Here is a 16,328-nt window from a genome sequence, read left to right as displayed (position 1 = left end):
GCAAATCTGAGCTGTCTCTGCAGGACTCTTTCTCGTGATAAAGCGCAGACCCTGCTCAGGCAGGAAAGATGAGATATTCCTATTTCATCCTGCTCTATCCACACATGGTGTCCAAATAGGAAGCCAGAAAGAACAGGGACCTTAGGGACTTGTCCCCTCAAGGGTGGTTTATCCATTTCCAGTCAGCATTTCCCAGGCTTCTGTGCTCATGGCTCTGTCAGCAACTGCCATCCAAACCGACACAGCAAGAGTGTTCTTGTCCAACATCTGCACAACAGCTGCACACCCTCCCCCCAGTTACCAGGTGAGGACTTCGTGCTGTTTTCACTCTCCAGTTACAGTGTCTCCTGCCAAACACAAGGTGCAGACTTGTCTCAGCTGAGGAAAGTGGCTCCTGTCCAGGTGGCATAAGGCTCCAAAGGACCCCTAGGGCTGTCCTGCCTAGGGGCATGTTGCTCCTCTCGGAATAGATCAGCTGGGTAACGAGGAGACCCGGTACAGTGGACAGAGACTCATCTCTAATATACCATCCCAACACACCGGCAAGTTATCCTGACCCAAGTGTGCTGACTGCTCTCCCTCTCTCAGACAGCATCACATTGCCTTATCCTTTTGCCAGGACAAATCCAGAGGTATGATGCTTTTACAGTGTCTCATGGCACCAACTTCTGCCCCCCCCTTACACTGAAATCAATTCTGAAGGGCTCCACTGATCTGTTAGGAAACTGAACCTGGGTGGCTGTGCTCACTGAACCGCAGGAGCTCAGTGTCTCTGAGGAGAGCACTCCCTTTGCACCGAACTGAACTGCTTCTCATCTTGTTCATCAAAGAATAACCTACGATAGACCAAGCTGCACAGAACTCTAAAGAATAACGTATTTATGATAAATTCCTGGGTTTGTCTTTCCTCTGCTTCCCTGGCACAGCCTATTCCTGCTCTCCTCCTGGACCTTCAAAGCCAAGCCCTGTTTAGCTGGTTCACAGGTGAGTTAGTTTGCTAAGGAAACAATGAGATTAGTTAGGAGAACACCCAACAAGAACACAGCACAAGCACCAGTGCACAAGAGACATAGCACACAACCAACAGAAGATTAAAGGCAGCCATACTCGGTCTTTGCAGGTGCAGCAGGTACAGAGCTGTCTGCAGTGGAAGAAGCAAGCTCGCGAGCTTGCCCGCTAGTCACACTGGCAGGAGTGGTAGTGCCAAGAGCTGCAAAAACATCCTTTGCAAGATCAATGTCTGGTGTCTTGAAGGTCCCTTCGTCCATTTTAAAGTCCTCATTCTGGGAGGGGTTTGTGGTGCTGCCTGAAGCAGCCTCACTCTTCACATTGCTTGGGTTCTTGGTTGTCTCTGTTGGGCTCTTCACTGTGCTGGGCTGCACAGGCTCCTTTTCAGGGCTCTTGGTGCTTGAGACCTCCTGCTTGGGCTCTGACGGAGCTGGAGGACTAGTGAGGTTTGCAGGGCTTGGGGCAGCCGGCTTGTTACCAGCTGCCACTTTGGAGGTCTCGGCCACGTTAGCAACAGCGCTGGGGCTGAGCACTGCACCTTGGTTGGACAGGACACTTGAAGACAAATTATTAGTAGCTGGAGCAGAGCTTGGGGTATCGCTGAGATCAACAAGGGGGGCCACTTTGGGGGTGGAGGAGGGTGGTGGTGAAGAGACTGAGGTGGCTGCCCCTTTGGCTGGAGTAGCCTGGCCAGGTGACATGGCGTTTGAGTCAGGAATGGCCGTGGCTGGCAGGGCAATACTGGAGGTCAGCGTGGTGGTCTCGCTGGTGGGGCTGTTCTGAGCAGTGGCAAAGGTTTCAGTGATAGTGTCAGAGTTAGTGGTGCCCGTAGTTACAGAAGGCAGCATGTCCTCAACAGTGGCTGCGGTATCGGCAGGGTGCCTGTGAAGAGGACAGGAGTAGAAGAGAAATAGAGACAATGAAGCCCGTAAATGACAGCAGCGGAAAGGGGAGCAGAGTGTGACTCGGGAGGCAGGTAGGTGGTGCAGGAGCAGCATGGCACATCCATACAACACACACAGAACATGGAGAGGTACTCAGAGGAGCAGAAACCTTTCAGAGATCAAACATGCAAAGGGTAGCAAGGGCTGGCTGGGATGACTGAAGAATAACGAGGAAGAGAAAAAGAGCAAAGAGAACATGACCTTCAGGAATGGCTTGTTCACACGCAGCTTTTGGTTCAAGTCTTAGCCAAACGCCACCCCGCCAACTTACAGAGACTTTTCTCTTTTAGCCTAACTTTCCTCTCAGCCTCTTCCACCCAACCCCACAAGGAAGCTTTGTACCAGTTCCCTGAGCTGGCAGCCCTGTGCCCTCCGTCACCACGCCACAAGGTCCCAGGGTAGGACCCCTGAATCCAGTCCCTCATCTTGGCCCTGTCCTTTTGCCTGCAAGCCTAAGACCTTCATCAAACTGCACAGAATGTAATTATTTTTCTCACACGTACATGTAATGCATATATATATATATACACATACATACATGCAGCTTTGAGGTGATGTTTTCTGCCCTTTTGACCAGATTCCAGCCTGTTGTGTTAGCTGGAGTAAGGTTTGCTTTAGGACAATGCCTGACAGTGTAACTACGCTTTAGCAGCCATGATGTAGCACTGCTTGCCTTAACAAGTACACGGATGCAAGGCTGGAGACACAAACGGTTTATTCCATGAGAAGCCAGTGTGCCTGAGGACACCACCTCAGGCTCATGGGCACAGAGAAAGCCTTCGTAGAGGCAACTGAGGTAAAACTCTGGCAAGACTAGACAAGAAAACCAGGACAATATAAATCCCAGCTATTCCTCACTGTTGTGCATCTGCATTTCCAGTGCTGCTTGTGGGCGTAGCCTCCTTTCTCCCCCCACCTCACAGGTTTCCAGCAGAGCCATTTTACCAGTGGGCCCAACGGCTAACCTAATCAATGGAGGCGAGCAGCATGCGGGTAGGAGAGCCCGACCACCTCACCACCGGGATGACTCTGCTGAAGGACAAGAACCCAACTTGTGCCATCAATCCCAAGCCTGACCCAAATATTAACCAGCATTTCAGCAGCTTCCTGAAGTGAATTTCTTCCATTATTACTCCAGAAGCTATGGAGAAGTACTCAGAGGACGCTAGAACTCCAACAGTCTAGGAAAAAGCTTAATGCAGACAGTGGGCAATACTTAAACCTGCCAATCCCACCTGTTTCTCCAGTATCAACAAAGCTGGTAGGTAGCTCTCAGCCCTTTCACAGAATAACCCAGACTTGCCCTGCCTCTGCCATATCCAGAGTGTAGCTACTCTGCTGCTACGCGCAGAGAGGACTGCTTTCACCATGGGGCATCCGAGCGCTCCTCCAGCATTGCTAGGGCAGAGCTCAAGCAGCAGCCGGTGCTCGCTGGTGGCTGCTTTTGCGCTGGATCCTTTGCAGTGAACCTGGACAGGTGCCTGATCTACACGCTGGACAGGACTGGCAAGGACAGGCCTTTCAAGAAACATCGCTTTACTCCCCGTTCCCTTCCAGGGCTGGAAACAGGAGTCATTGAATCTTGAGGAAAAGAGGAGGCATTTCCCCCCTGGGAAGTCGCAAATGGAACACGGAGATGTTACCTTTCTTCCTCTCTTCCTGCCCTAAGTCATGGGCGTGAGAGATCAGGGATTAACACAACTGAGGGCAACGTTCTGACCCTGTGCTAAGATTGACTAATGCCAACATACTCTGGCTCTGTCAGTGGGGTGGTCTCATTGGGCTCTGTGTGTTTTCCCCCATCGTGGTTGCGGGTCCGCTCCTCTTCAGTCCGCACCTCCACAATAGGCTCCTTGGACTCGTCCTTCCTGTAACAAAGGAATCACATGCAGATTGGTTCCCCTTCACACCCGGCAGCCGCCTGCAAGGACGTGCTGCAAACGTCAACAGTGAACGACAGAAACAGACGGGCCTAAGCAGTGTATTACTTTTTTTTTTGTCACTTCCCCTTCCAGTTATTACCAGACCACCATGATGTTGAGCACTTGGGGCAGTCATTTGAAGGCTACTAACAGGAACAGGACAAAAACAGAAGAAGAAAGAGCTGGAGAAACCCCTTCCTGGAAATACAAAGCAGAACCAGCATGGCCCAGGATCCTTCAGTGCCCTCCCATCAGATGAGGAACCCAGAACTCCCTAAAACATTTTCCACAGTTGCTGAGAGGACACACTGCTCAGCAGAAGGAGCAATATAAGCAATGACAATACTCACGAGAAGGCGGCTTTGCCTTCCTCCATGTCTTTGCCTTTGGCTCCTGGGCCGGATTTGCCGCATAAGTTGACAGCAATGCACATCAGCAAGCCACACTTGTTCAGGAAGTAGCAGGTGACGTCCACAGCCACCAGGAGCAGCACGAAGATAACGATGAGAATGCCTACGATGGCAGCAGTCCCCAGGCCTGATGTAGGGCTAGTGCTGGCTTTAGAGACCAAAAAGAGAAGAAAAGAAAGCATTGTAGTTAAAAAGTGAGTCAGGGCTAGTTATGGCTCAACTTTGGCTACGCTTAGGTCACATGGGAAACTTCCAGAATGTACACCCTCTCTCTAGCAGCCTTGTGTTATAACCAGTACTTTATCCTCAAGACGTGCAGGACCATCTACCTGAAAAGACAGATTCACTTGCACGGGCTTTTCCCCTCCCTGTTGGGCTAAGGCCTGGAAAGCAGGCCACAGAGACCTCTCCTACCATAACATACGCCTAGCTGGAAGGCGGAAGGGCTCCTCTTTCCTTCCACCACTTCCTCAAGATGAAGGCTGCCTCTAGGGTCCAGAGTGACCTCGGCACTGCCAGCCTGGCACCAAGGACAAGTGTAAGCGAAGCCTGGACTCTGAGGCTTGACTCGCCCTGGTGGGACACAGAATTCCCGGTGATACCTGCGGGGCCTCAGCAGTGATTAGCCCTTTATTTGGTGAAAACAACAGGAGGAATGAAGCCCCTTCCTGTCGCTCAGTGAGACCCAGCTATCTGGAGCTGAGAGCGGTAAAGCCTTTCACCTCATCCAGGGACAGCTGGGCTCGCTGGGGAATGCTCTGCGAGCGCCTGGGCTCAGGTACAGCCAACAACCCAAGTAGCCTTCTGAGGAGGCAGGTGGTAGAGATAAGCAGACTGTCACACTGTTGACATCGTTTTGGTCACAGCAGCTGCCCTTGCCACCACACCCCATCGCCACCACGTTTCCCCAGCTATAGAACAGAAAAAAATACCTTGCCTTTTCCAGTAGACAAGAGGACAGCAGGTGAGAGGTGGTGATGGAGACCTAGAAAATGCACGGGGTTGCCCATACGGCACTAACTTCAGGGGAAGTGCCTTTAACTTTCTACCTGCTTGTAAAATGCTGAGCACTTGCTTAGAAACGGGGAGTGGACAAACACATCAGTTAGGCCTGTCAGAGCCTTTGATCATCACAAAACCAGCCGGCACAGCTTTGAAGGTTGTCAGCAGCAGCTTCCCAGCCTCTTATTATCATACCCTGCACACAAACTACTTTTTGTTCCCCTTGTTGTGTTCAGAGTAATTCTTCCCAAGCTGCTGATCTGCAGCCAGAGCATTCAGCTGATGGTTCATACAGTTCAGCTCCTATTTAGAAGTACCAAACTACTCAAAACCTGCTCGCTAGTCTCAGCTGCCACACAATCCGCCTCTCGCTACGGGACTGGGCACGCAAAGGCCTGTGTGTGCACCTGACAGAGGTGTGTAGTGATGTTCACTGAGCCAGCTGAACAACAGCAGCATATCTGTCATTGTCTGTAAGAGTATTTTTGTTTTTTCTTTCAATTAAGATGCAATTCCCTTCATTTCTGCTGCATTCTGTTAGTGCTGGATGTCACAACCCCCGAACGCTTTGAGTATTTTCGTTGCAGAAAAGCCCAGCAAAGCACCTTTTTCCCCCAGCCCGACCTATACTGACTTTGACAGGTGAAGAGATCATTTCCAGGGCTTGCAGCCAGAGCGCCATACCCTCTGCCACACATTTTATTACTTGAAAACAGGAGACGGAACATCTTTAGCATCTTTTAGAGTGTTGTTTCATTTTGTGACCCTGATGTGTATTAAGGAATCCAGACTCCAACAGGAAAGTTTCTTTCTGAATTTGACTGTATGTAGAAGTCACTCTGAGGCACCCGACTGACACCTGTATCACAAGTCCATTAAATGCTCAGCAGAACATTTGTGCCAGCACCCTGGAGCAAGCTACATAATTAAACGAATTAATCACCCTCGGATGCATGCAGGGAGTGAGGAGGCCACGTATTTTCCCTCTTCTAATGCATTCAGGATTCTGGCATGAATTATTCAGTAATTAACATGTTCCTGTTCACAGCAGCTCCTGGAGAAAAAGCTAAAGATGCGTCAAACTTTTTTTTCTCATCTACATCACCTTTCTGGAAACGAGCTCCTCGGCAGGCTGCTAAAGGTGCATTACGGAAGGCATTACAGGGAGGATGACAGGTTCCTTGTCGTGCCTTCACAATATACCTCATCTCAGTCATCAGAGCTGGAGTGAGACGAAGTATTTGGTACTAGGACAGATGGAATTTTCCCATGTGCCAGACAACATCTTCTGGAAAATTCCATTCAAATGAGAGTCCTACTCTTTGCTTCCTCTCCCCACCAGCTTTTACAAGACCCGTCAGTATCAACTACAAGCCCCTTAAGGTCAGGAATTACCTGTGGCACAAACCACATCTACAACCTTACACACTGCCCACTCCTGGGCTGTGAACCGCTGCGTGTGACCCACGTGAACTGCAGGAAGAACAACTGCAACAACTGCAACAAACTGCAGCCCCTCAGGACAAGGACAGCTGCTGCCCTGTGGCACGGCCAAAACTTCCGTGTCCTCAGCAGGCAGCACAGAGCCGCCGTCTGCGAGTGCCGTAAGTGTTTACACACGGTATCGGACTTGGGCAAGCTGCTTTACATGAATAGTAAGGAAAGAACTAATTCCTTCCCTGTGCAGGAATCAGTTCGCTGTGCCATTGGAGAGCAAAAGGTTCAGGCATTCCCACGGGATCCTGGGCCAGCCTGTTACCATTTCACTTCTGGCAATCCCAAGGCACGTGTATAAGCAGGGATACAAGGAGTTGGAAATGAAAGAATCCCTCTGTCTTTGGCATCGGTATGACTAATGTGGGAAAGCTATTCAGAAAATACGCTGAGGAAGGAGACGATTCAGGGAAATATCACAATCATGGCTGAAGAATTAAAAAAAAACCCAAACTTGGAAACTCAGTCAATGTAACTTCAAATAAGAGGTGCAGGGATGAATTAGGTGATTGTAGCCCTATATGAAGCAGAATAGTATGTATAATAAAGGCACTTTATTTGAGCAAAGATACAACACGATTCAAAAGCTGGAAGCAGAAGGTGGATGAGCACAGGAATAAAGTATGAAATTTTAACAGAAATCCCCAAGTCAGAGCAGAGTGTTGTATCTTTCTCCATCAAACTTGGTTGAATAGAAAACCGCGTTACTTTCTAAACATGGATTTTAGGCAGATTATTTAGCACTACTGCAGAAAAGCCTGTCTGAATACTCACCTCTTTCTACTTAGGATTAGTACCAGAAAGCAAAAATGGAAGAAAAATATGGTTCCTGTTCCAAGCAACATTTGCCATTCCACTGACAATGAAGTGGCGGATTCTCACGTGTTTGTGTGTGCGTGTGTCTACATTTCTGTGACTAGTGCTTGGGAAGCAGAGTATTAGTTCTCTGATAGCCCTTGGCAAGCACTAGGATCCAGTGGGACAACAGACACTCTGCAAAAAAAACCCCAGCAATTACCAGGCCCTCCCAAACCAACTGATCTTGCTAGTGGCAACATGTACGATGAGAAGGTGCCAGGCTTCTGCTCAAAGGCCCAGTGAGGGCTCTATGACTCCATCTACAGCAGGCTGTCTTAAATTTTGCTTCCATTAGCTTCTTGTGAGGCCCTGAAAACACAAACTTAACATGAACAGAAGTCTAAATGCTCACAGACAGAAAGCAGACAGCTCTTGCAGGTATCCCAGGTTTTATGAAACTTGTCCAAACCCCAGGCATGTTATCAGATAACCTGCAAGGCTATTTTCACATGAAAGGTTAGAAAAGATCAGATATAGTAGAGAGAAAAGATGGTTTTATGACTAGAACAACAGGTTAAGATGTTCCAACCTACCACTGATTTTCTCTGTGACCCTAAGCACCCCTGAAACAGCAAAGCTTCAGCCACTGCGACTGCCAGAGATCCGCTGGAGCCAATATAACCAACAGCTCGTAGCAAAGATGTGCCCCACTACCCTTCCGCTGTGCCTCAGGGTCCCATCTTTTCTGTTTAGGAAGCAGGGGCATAAACTATTGAGAAAACTACACTAGGAGGGCTCCTATATACCTACAAAATAATTCTGAGTTTCCTCACAAGTCCGTTTGGTTTAATTAGCGTGAAGATACAGTTCTAACCCCGACTGCTGTGGTCTTGCAGCCACAGAAAGTGACCCGCAGCTGATGCACAGCACGGCACAGAGCACCCAAGTTACACTGGGATTCTGTGCTGTCCATGACACCAAGCACTACTGTCCCCACAGAGCCAACTTCTGCTATGACAAATACAAAAGAACTCTTTTCTCTCTAGACACCCAAAGGAGAGCTACTGAACAGGTACAAGCCACCTCTCCTTTCTCCCTCCCTTCCAAAACATCATCCTTCCCGCTCGGCCCCTCTACCCCAGGGAACACGAGCAGCTATGCCAGGAAAGGCTGCCAGGAAGAAGAGTACGGAGTTGGGGAGAATAAGAGCAAATCTGCAGAGGAATGCCCTTGGTTTTGTGCTGTTCTCAGATCTTATGTTTCTGGCCGTGAAACTGTAATGGCCTGCAATGTTTTCTTTTTTCTAGGCTACTAAGAAAGCCCTGCAATTTTCAGTAACTTCCAAATCTCTTCCACTAGTTCTGGCTTTATAAATTCTAATTCATAACATGAATTGATATTCCAAATCTTTCAGAGACGAGCAATAAGGAAGAATAATATAAGAATTGTTAAAGACCCCATGAACTTTGAGACTGTTGGTGCTGCATTTCTCTTTTCTGTATGTATTTTGTAAAGGCATTCTGCTGTTGCTATAAAATGCAGGAAGCATGTAGTATATTACTCAGTTTCACAGACTGGCACATTTGATTGAATTGAATTGATCTACAAACACTTCAAGAACTATTCACTCCATCCTAAAGCTAAATTCATGTTGTATTTAATCAAACTAATATTTAGACACTTAATATCCATAACAAGTTTGCTGGTGCCTAAACCAGTTCAGTGCACAAAAGAAGGGTGTAAATGAACCGTCAGGATGCTGAGCACCAGCTGCTACCACCGTGCCTGTGAGAGTACACAAGTGTCACCCAGTGAGTGCTCCCGTGCAAAGAGGTGGTGGACATCTCTGACCTGATCCAGAGCACATCCAACCTGATGAGACGCTTGCTGCCGAGTCCCTTTTGCTAGTCTCAGGACTGAGAGGAATAATACTTCCACAAATTAAATAAGGAAACAAAAAATGTTCAAACATTTGAGTTCTTAATTCTAAAGAAGTGAAGAATTTATTCACTACAGATTATTTTTTCAATGGAAAATGAGCTTCCTGCAAGACTGACCTTTGTAATCACCCTTACGTCACAGTGTAAAATGAAATGACCCATCAGTTTTACTTCCTGCAACTCCGTACAGATATCTGCCCTGCCAAAGGGAGCAGAACTACTCAGATGCATCTTCCTGGGGTGGGTGTCTCAGAGCATGCAGAGAATGTTCAGGCACAGGCAGACAAAGAGACAAAAAAGGGATGGAGAGAAGCAGATATTATTCCAGGCATCTTAAAGGTCCTACAGTATTTGGCAGAAGAGAGGAGAACAAACAAAACAAAAATTCATGTCATGCATCAGAAGGAAAAAACCCCAAACAACCTAGGAGAAAAGCTATTTGTTCTCAGTGGATGCTACAGCTGTACTTTGTAAAGACTCACACGTATCCTTTAAACAAGGGGTGCCACGTTTTACAGACCTCGTTCTCTCAGACACTCCGCACAATTTGTAGCGGGGAAAAGCAGCATGCAAGCAACCCTCTATTCCAAGTGCAACAGCTTCTGTTCCCACACAGATTTAGGCTTGCTTTCAACTTAGCTGCTAGGTAGCAGAAATACACAGCAGCCTGTGGAGCATTTCTTCCAAGACAAGAGGGCGATGGATGTTTCCCAAACCCACTATTGATCTCCTTTCAGATTGCCACCAACACCGCGTGGCTTCAAGCTGTTACCTTCCTGTGACTGACTCCCTTTCCAACGATGAAAAGGGGAATATGAGCATGCAAAAAAGTAAAAAACTATAAGCAAAGAGTCACACAAAGATCCTCATTTCAGGCGTAAACCAGACTGTAAATCTGAACAGCTGATCTGCAATCTGACCACTGCCACTGCTGCCCCTCTTGTATGCTACTGCCTGCATGCACACACTGGCTGCTTGTGCCACTCCACCAGCTTCCAGAGTCAGGAGAGCTTCAAAAACTTTTTATCTAGCAGAAGCTAGGAGGTGTGAACAATTGCACCTGATCCTGGTGGAGCAGAACATTATCAAGCAAGGCCCTCCTGGAAAATGAAGGCAGCCATAGTAATGCTTTGACAAACATCTTTGAAAATACGTAAAGACAACAAACTCGGAACAGGGCTGCTGGAATCCCACGGGACATGTGAGATCCTGCAGGGCCCTGCGGTTCATCACACACACGGGAAGATCTTTTCTAAGGGTCAGTGTTCCAGCCCTCCAGTAGGTGTGACTCGTTCACACGGAGCGTGTGCTTGCAAGGTTGCGTGTATGTGCTGAAAATCTGAGCGTCTGAACTACTCCTGGTTCCAGATCTGAACCTAGGTCCCACCTCTGAGCATAGAAAAAAAAGAGCTGGCTTTTCTGCAAACTTTTTAAAATTGTATTTTATTTACATCAAGAATAAGGCCTGGGACCTTGTCCAGCATTGACTGTCAGACCTCAAGGACCTGACATTTATCTAGTATCTGACATGTTACGAATCCACATCAACTGGTGGTAAAAATATCAGTTATGCTCCTTATGTTTACAAACACACAGACAGAGGCTCTTTTTGCATATATTCCATGTTGACTGGATTCCTGTTTGCCATTATGGGATTCACTTCAATTAACTAGCCTTGTAAATGACCTCCCATCTACGTGCCTGGGCTTCTCCTAGCCCCACGCTCAGGCAAAGCATGGTGCATCTCCACCGCCTGAAGGCACCTCTCCTTGAACAGGCAGAGCAGCCTCCAGAGGTGCTGCCCTCTCTCCACGCAACGCTATATGAAGTTACAGTTTAGACAAGGTAATTTTAATAACCTGTGAGCTGGGTGAGATATCACAGCATGGTCAGCGTTGGAAGGGACCTCTGACGATCATCTGGTCCAAGCCCCTGCCGGAGCAGGTTCTCCTAGAGGAGGCCACGCAGAATCAGACCCAGACAGGTTTTGAATGCCTCCATAGGAGGAGGCTCCACAGCCCCTCCGGGCAGCCTGTGCTGCACCCTGTCACCCACAAAGTAAAGAAGTTTTTACTCCTATCCAGATGGAACTTGTGTGGCAGTTTGTGCCCGTTGCCCTGGTCCTGTGGTGGGGCAGCACTGGAAAGAGCCTGGCCCTGTTCCCTGGACACTGGCCCTTCAGACATCTGTAGAGATGGGTACGGTCCCCTCTCAGTCTCCTCTTCTCCAGGCTGAACAGGCCCGGCTCTCTCAGCCTTTTCTCCCAGGGGAGATGCTCAGCCTCTGCTAGTGACCTCCGTCTGTGCCCAAGGGGAAACCCACGGTGCGAGCTGATATCAGCTAACAGAGGAACTTATTAAGTTTAGCTATAGGGGAAGGTCACACGGCTTTTTAGAATTATGATTACTCTTGCTGTATTTCCAGAACACCAAGGTGTAAACTCAAAAGATCCAACAAATTTCCTATACTGTAAAACACTGGAGGTGAGGGGTTTTTTTACAAATAAATCCACATGCTTTTGCGTGCAACACCTGCACAAAGTTTTCATTTATAATTTAGATAGAAAAGCTGTTCACAAATCATAACGAACAAGGTCCGAATAAACACAGCAGAGACTTATATGCACAGCATAAACCGCACAGTTAGACGAGACTGACGGCAGGGTTTTTTCTTTGTCCCTATTAGAATTTTGTTAGAAAGATTAATCCCATTCCAGGCAACTCATAGTATTTGAGACATTATGTACAGACAGCTCAACAACTGTGTCAACAGTTTCATCCTTGGCAACCTCAGGCCCACTCACGGAGAAAGGAGAGACCCAGAGGGTGACATCCCCCCGGTTTCGAGAAGAGCATCAGAGCCAAATGGATTTCCCATCTGTCATGGTTTAACCTGAAACCAGGACACCATAACCAACACAACTCATGAGGAGCACAGGGTGGTTCTGTTGGTGGGTTTTTTCTGTGTGGTGGGTTGTTTTTTGTCTTTGTTTTAAAGTAAGAACAAGAGAATAGAAAAAAGTCAACTGAAATTTGTTCAACGAAATGCAATACACAGAACTTGGTAACGTGGTAACAAAGATGCATTATATTGCACCAGTTTACACCATGGATTAATCCTGTCTGGTAGTGTCACATGCACAGCTAACTGTGAATATTATTAACGATCAGTAATAATAATAATAATAATAATTTAGCTGGTCAGGTAACTTGATCCAAGCTAATCTTTTCTGTTAAAATGCCAAGCAAAGAGAGCTCTATGAAGTTAATCACACAGTAGTGGAAAACCAGAAAATGTTAGACAAGCATCCATTGCAAATGTGTATGCTCATGGGCTGCATTATGCCCCAGATCCATCATGGGTCATGAGATACTTGACTGCACACCAGGGGCCAACTAGTCGCAAGGATTCAACCACATAAGGAATAAAGAAAGAAATCTCTTCAGTGTAATTCCCACAAGATGTTTATATTCAGACCACCGCATCAGGAAAACCTTCTAATGGCCATAAATTTGAATCCACATGCAAAAGCCCACAGAGACATTCGGGCAACCAGTAGGATACCTCTGACAAAATCTTCTTTCTCTTTTTATAGTCTGTGGGTTTAGATTTGTGGATGGGGCTTTAGAAACCTTTTGCACAATACAGTGGTGATCAGCACCAGATGTGCAGAGAAATGAGTAAAAAGCAGCATCTTAAAAGGTTTTCAATATTGTACCTTCCTTTGATGAAAAACAGCAAGCAAACAACAACAAAAATCTTTCTTTACATTCATTAAAAAGGGAAAATTCATTACAAGTAACAAAAAAATGTTAAAGAGAAAAAACTTGGCTTAAACCTTTTTTCCTTGTTACAAAATACTGACTCTTTCAAATGAAACATTTTTTTTTTAAATGTTCTGTGGTTTGTTTTTTTTTTTTTTCTGAACTGACATGATCCTCTGAAGCAAAGTTATCTGCTTTCACGCCTTGGTGGGACCCAGGCCTTTTCAAGCAAATACTGCTTTATTTTATTTTAAGTTTCTAACAGAGCAAAAGCAGAGTCACTGCAGAGAGAAGCAATGAAACAAAGGAGGACGACGTTGATGGACTTCCCAAGGTCGCTGCAGGTGCCAGACAATGGTTCCCAGGAGGGGAAAACATGGTTGTTTAAAAACAAATTTGGTGCATGTGGCAAGCGTGGATGTTTCCCCGTGAGATCCAAGGTGACATGTATGACGACAGACATAGGAAAGGAGTAAGGGGAAGAAGGGAGAGGGGAGGGAAGAAAGGACGAGGAAGAAAAAGAAAGAAAGAGAGAAAGAGAGAAAAATAGATAAAAAAAATTAGGTCATAAATATAGAAAACATAAGAATCAAAGGTTTATTTAATTTCGTAAATTAAAATGGCTAAAGGTTAAAGAAGAGCATTAGCACATTCACACCGACAAAAGGGCTGGTTCAGAAGCTCAGCAATGGCCAAAGCCGCAGAGCAGGGTCCAAGTCAGGGTTTATGGGGTTTGCAAGCAAATGAGATTAAAAATGATGGAACAGAAGGCTCAGCGAGAAACACAAGAAAATGGTTATCTGGTATTTGAAAGGACAACGCTGCCTTTTACGTATTCAAAAGAGAAAAAAAAAAAAAACAGTAAAGCTTTTGTGTAGCAAGACAATCCACCTGCCTGTTCAAGTCCTTCCCCCAAAACCTGTTGTACCAAGGACTTGGAAAATAGATCCAGGTGACTAAAACCCTGGAGAAGGAAGGTCTCAGGAACTTTTCCATTTAGCTTTCCAGTTGCTTGTACACTACCCTAATGCAATTATTATTATTACTACTACTGAAAATGATACCCTTATCCTTCCAACCACTTTAAGGACACCGTACCGATTACGGCAACAAAAGACTCTACATAATAAATATACATTTTGTCCGCAGGAAATTCCTAGCTATTACCTTCAAGCAGAGCAATGCTGTATTAGAGGCATTGGCTCTGACTGCTCCTATGTAGCTCCTTTTGAAATCAAAACGGAAAAGCTAAAAGCCACGTAAACGACAAGAGATGCTAAGGAAACCAAAACACAGAGCCCCCGACCTACTGCAGTTTGGCACAGAGCCCTGTGGGCTGCGTGTCAGGAAAACCTAGCCTGCCCCCTGGAAATATTTTCCCCGATGTTATTAGTTCAGGGATCAACTCAGGGAACCAAAGAGTCTGGAAACAAACACCTTGGAAGGCCTAATAGAAACAAAGTCCTCTACGCAGTGCCGAAACCCTAGAGACACAGTCACAAATCCAGCACAGCCAGCAGTAACCATGTCACTGCTCTACCTGCCCCTGAACCAGAGCACATCCCTGCTGAGGTCCAACCGCGTCCATCTGTTGGGTCAATCCTGCTGCAAATTTGCACTCCGAAAAGACAGCTTCCCAAAGAGCTTCCGACAGACATTTCCATGTGCAACGTTTGAGCATCAGCCCCAAATCCTTATTCCTCCTACGCTGCATGCCAGACTGAGGAATAACTTCAGAGAGGCCAAAGAAATTATACCTGTGATAACAACCTGGGCTTTTTTTTTTCCCCGCCCCTCTTTTTTTAATTTCCTTTTCTCATTTTTAGAGGGTTCCTGCCCACGTTACTGTTGGATTTATAGGGCTCAGTGGCATCTGCGCTTGTTGCTCCCCCCATTGCCATGGGACATGGCAGTATGAACACCGTATTCCAAAGGCAACAGCACTCTTAGAATTTGCTAATGCGCCCGTGTGAGACATCCCAGTTGCCCCAGGTAGCTCTGTTGTCCCATTGGGCGAGTAACGAAGGCTAAAAGAGAACATCAGCACAGGAAGGCAGCAATGGTTGCACACAAAGGGCTGTAGAGGCACAGGAAGCCTCACCAGTACTTGCAACCCTCCCTGGGGAGATACGTCACGGTGCAAAGGAACCACTTTCTGCTGCTCCCAGCCTACCGCACTGGACTGTTCAACACTGAACTGACCGTAACGCACAATTATGTAACGTAATTGCCAAATTACCCTCACTTTCTCCTGCCACATCAGTCACAGTTGTCCTTCAAATATGTGAGGGTAGTAAGTATTAGAGCTGTTGAAAATGAGAATCAGAGTAAGTTGCTTAATGAGTTACTGAAGGTCCTTCCACCCAAAACTACAGCCTTGTTCAAACACGCATCCCAATTGCTCTTTTGCCCCATTTCCCTCCTCCTCCCTATCCTCATCCTCCCTACCATGCACATTTTGCAAGCCCCAGCCGACTCGGTCACTCATTTGTACGCTTAAGAACAGTATCTGGCCTGATCAGGTGGAGTTTCAGCATGCGAACCGCACAGGGTCCCAGCTGTTCCCTCCCGACAGGAGTGGGCGCAGCGGGGGCAGACCAAGGATTAAAATCGCAGCGCGAGGGAAGGACTGGAGGAAACTCTCTAGTTGTTCTGAAGAAAAACACGAGACCGAGTTAACAAACTAGAAGACAGAATGAAATCCAATCGCTCCCTTCAATACGGACCGTCAGCACCAATCCTGGCATGAACATGCCTAATTCTTGGCTGTGCAGTGAGAACTTGCCTGACACAGCTCAGCTTCAAAGTTTGCCCATCTGCCTTTAACTAATCAGAACTTTAATTTACAGTAGTCCAGCAATTTCAGCCTTGAGATTTTGCTTGTTTGGAGGGTCCCCCCCGTCCACTTTTTTTTGCATGTGCACTACACTACTACTGTCCCTCCGGCAAACTGCAAAATTCCTAGCATCTCAGCTGACAGGCTCTGTTTTTTGCAGCATTTGTGCTTCTGTCTTACTTTTTAAGCACACTACTAAGTACAGTCTGT

The 16,328-nt window shown here is 46.9% G+C and overlaps 1 protein-coding gene across 8 annotated transcripts in view; it reads right to left on the bottom strand.

The window, feature by feature from the left end:
* The window catches only part of NCAM1 (neural cell adhesion molecule 1), a 143,361-nt gene that overhangs the window by 3,908 nt on the left and 123,125 nt on the right, over positions 1-16,328 (bottom strand). For 3 of the 8 annotated variants that reach the window (XM_037409811.1, XM_037409814.1, XM_037409816.1), the window contains 2 exons: positions 4,225-4,432; positions 3,704-3,820 (listed from right to left, as the gene is read on the bottom strand). In XM_037409811.1, the coding sequence (XP_037265708.1) occupies positions 3,704-3,820; positions 4,225-4,432 (325 nt within the window). Of the gene's footprint in view, positions 1-1,107; positions 1,891-3,703; positions 3,821-4,224; positions 4,433-13,278; positions 13,621-16,328 lie in introns of those variants that run through there. The other 5 variants (XM_037409812.1, XM_037409817.1, XM_037409813.1 and 2 more) reach the window with 2 other exon arrangements.

Source organism: Falco rusticolus, chromosome 16 (assembly GCF_015220075.1).
Source record: "Falco rusticolus isolate bFalRus1 chromosome 16, bFalRus1.pri, whole genome shotgun sequence".
Classification (NCBI taxonomy): domain Eukaryota; kingdom Metazoa; phylum Chordata; class Aves; order Falconiformes; family Falconidae; genus Falco; species Falco rusticolus.
Note: the sequence above shows the minus strand (reverse complement) of the source record. Positions and strands in the feature narration are given on the sequence as shown.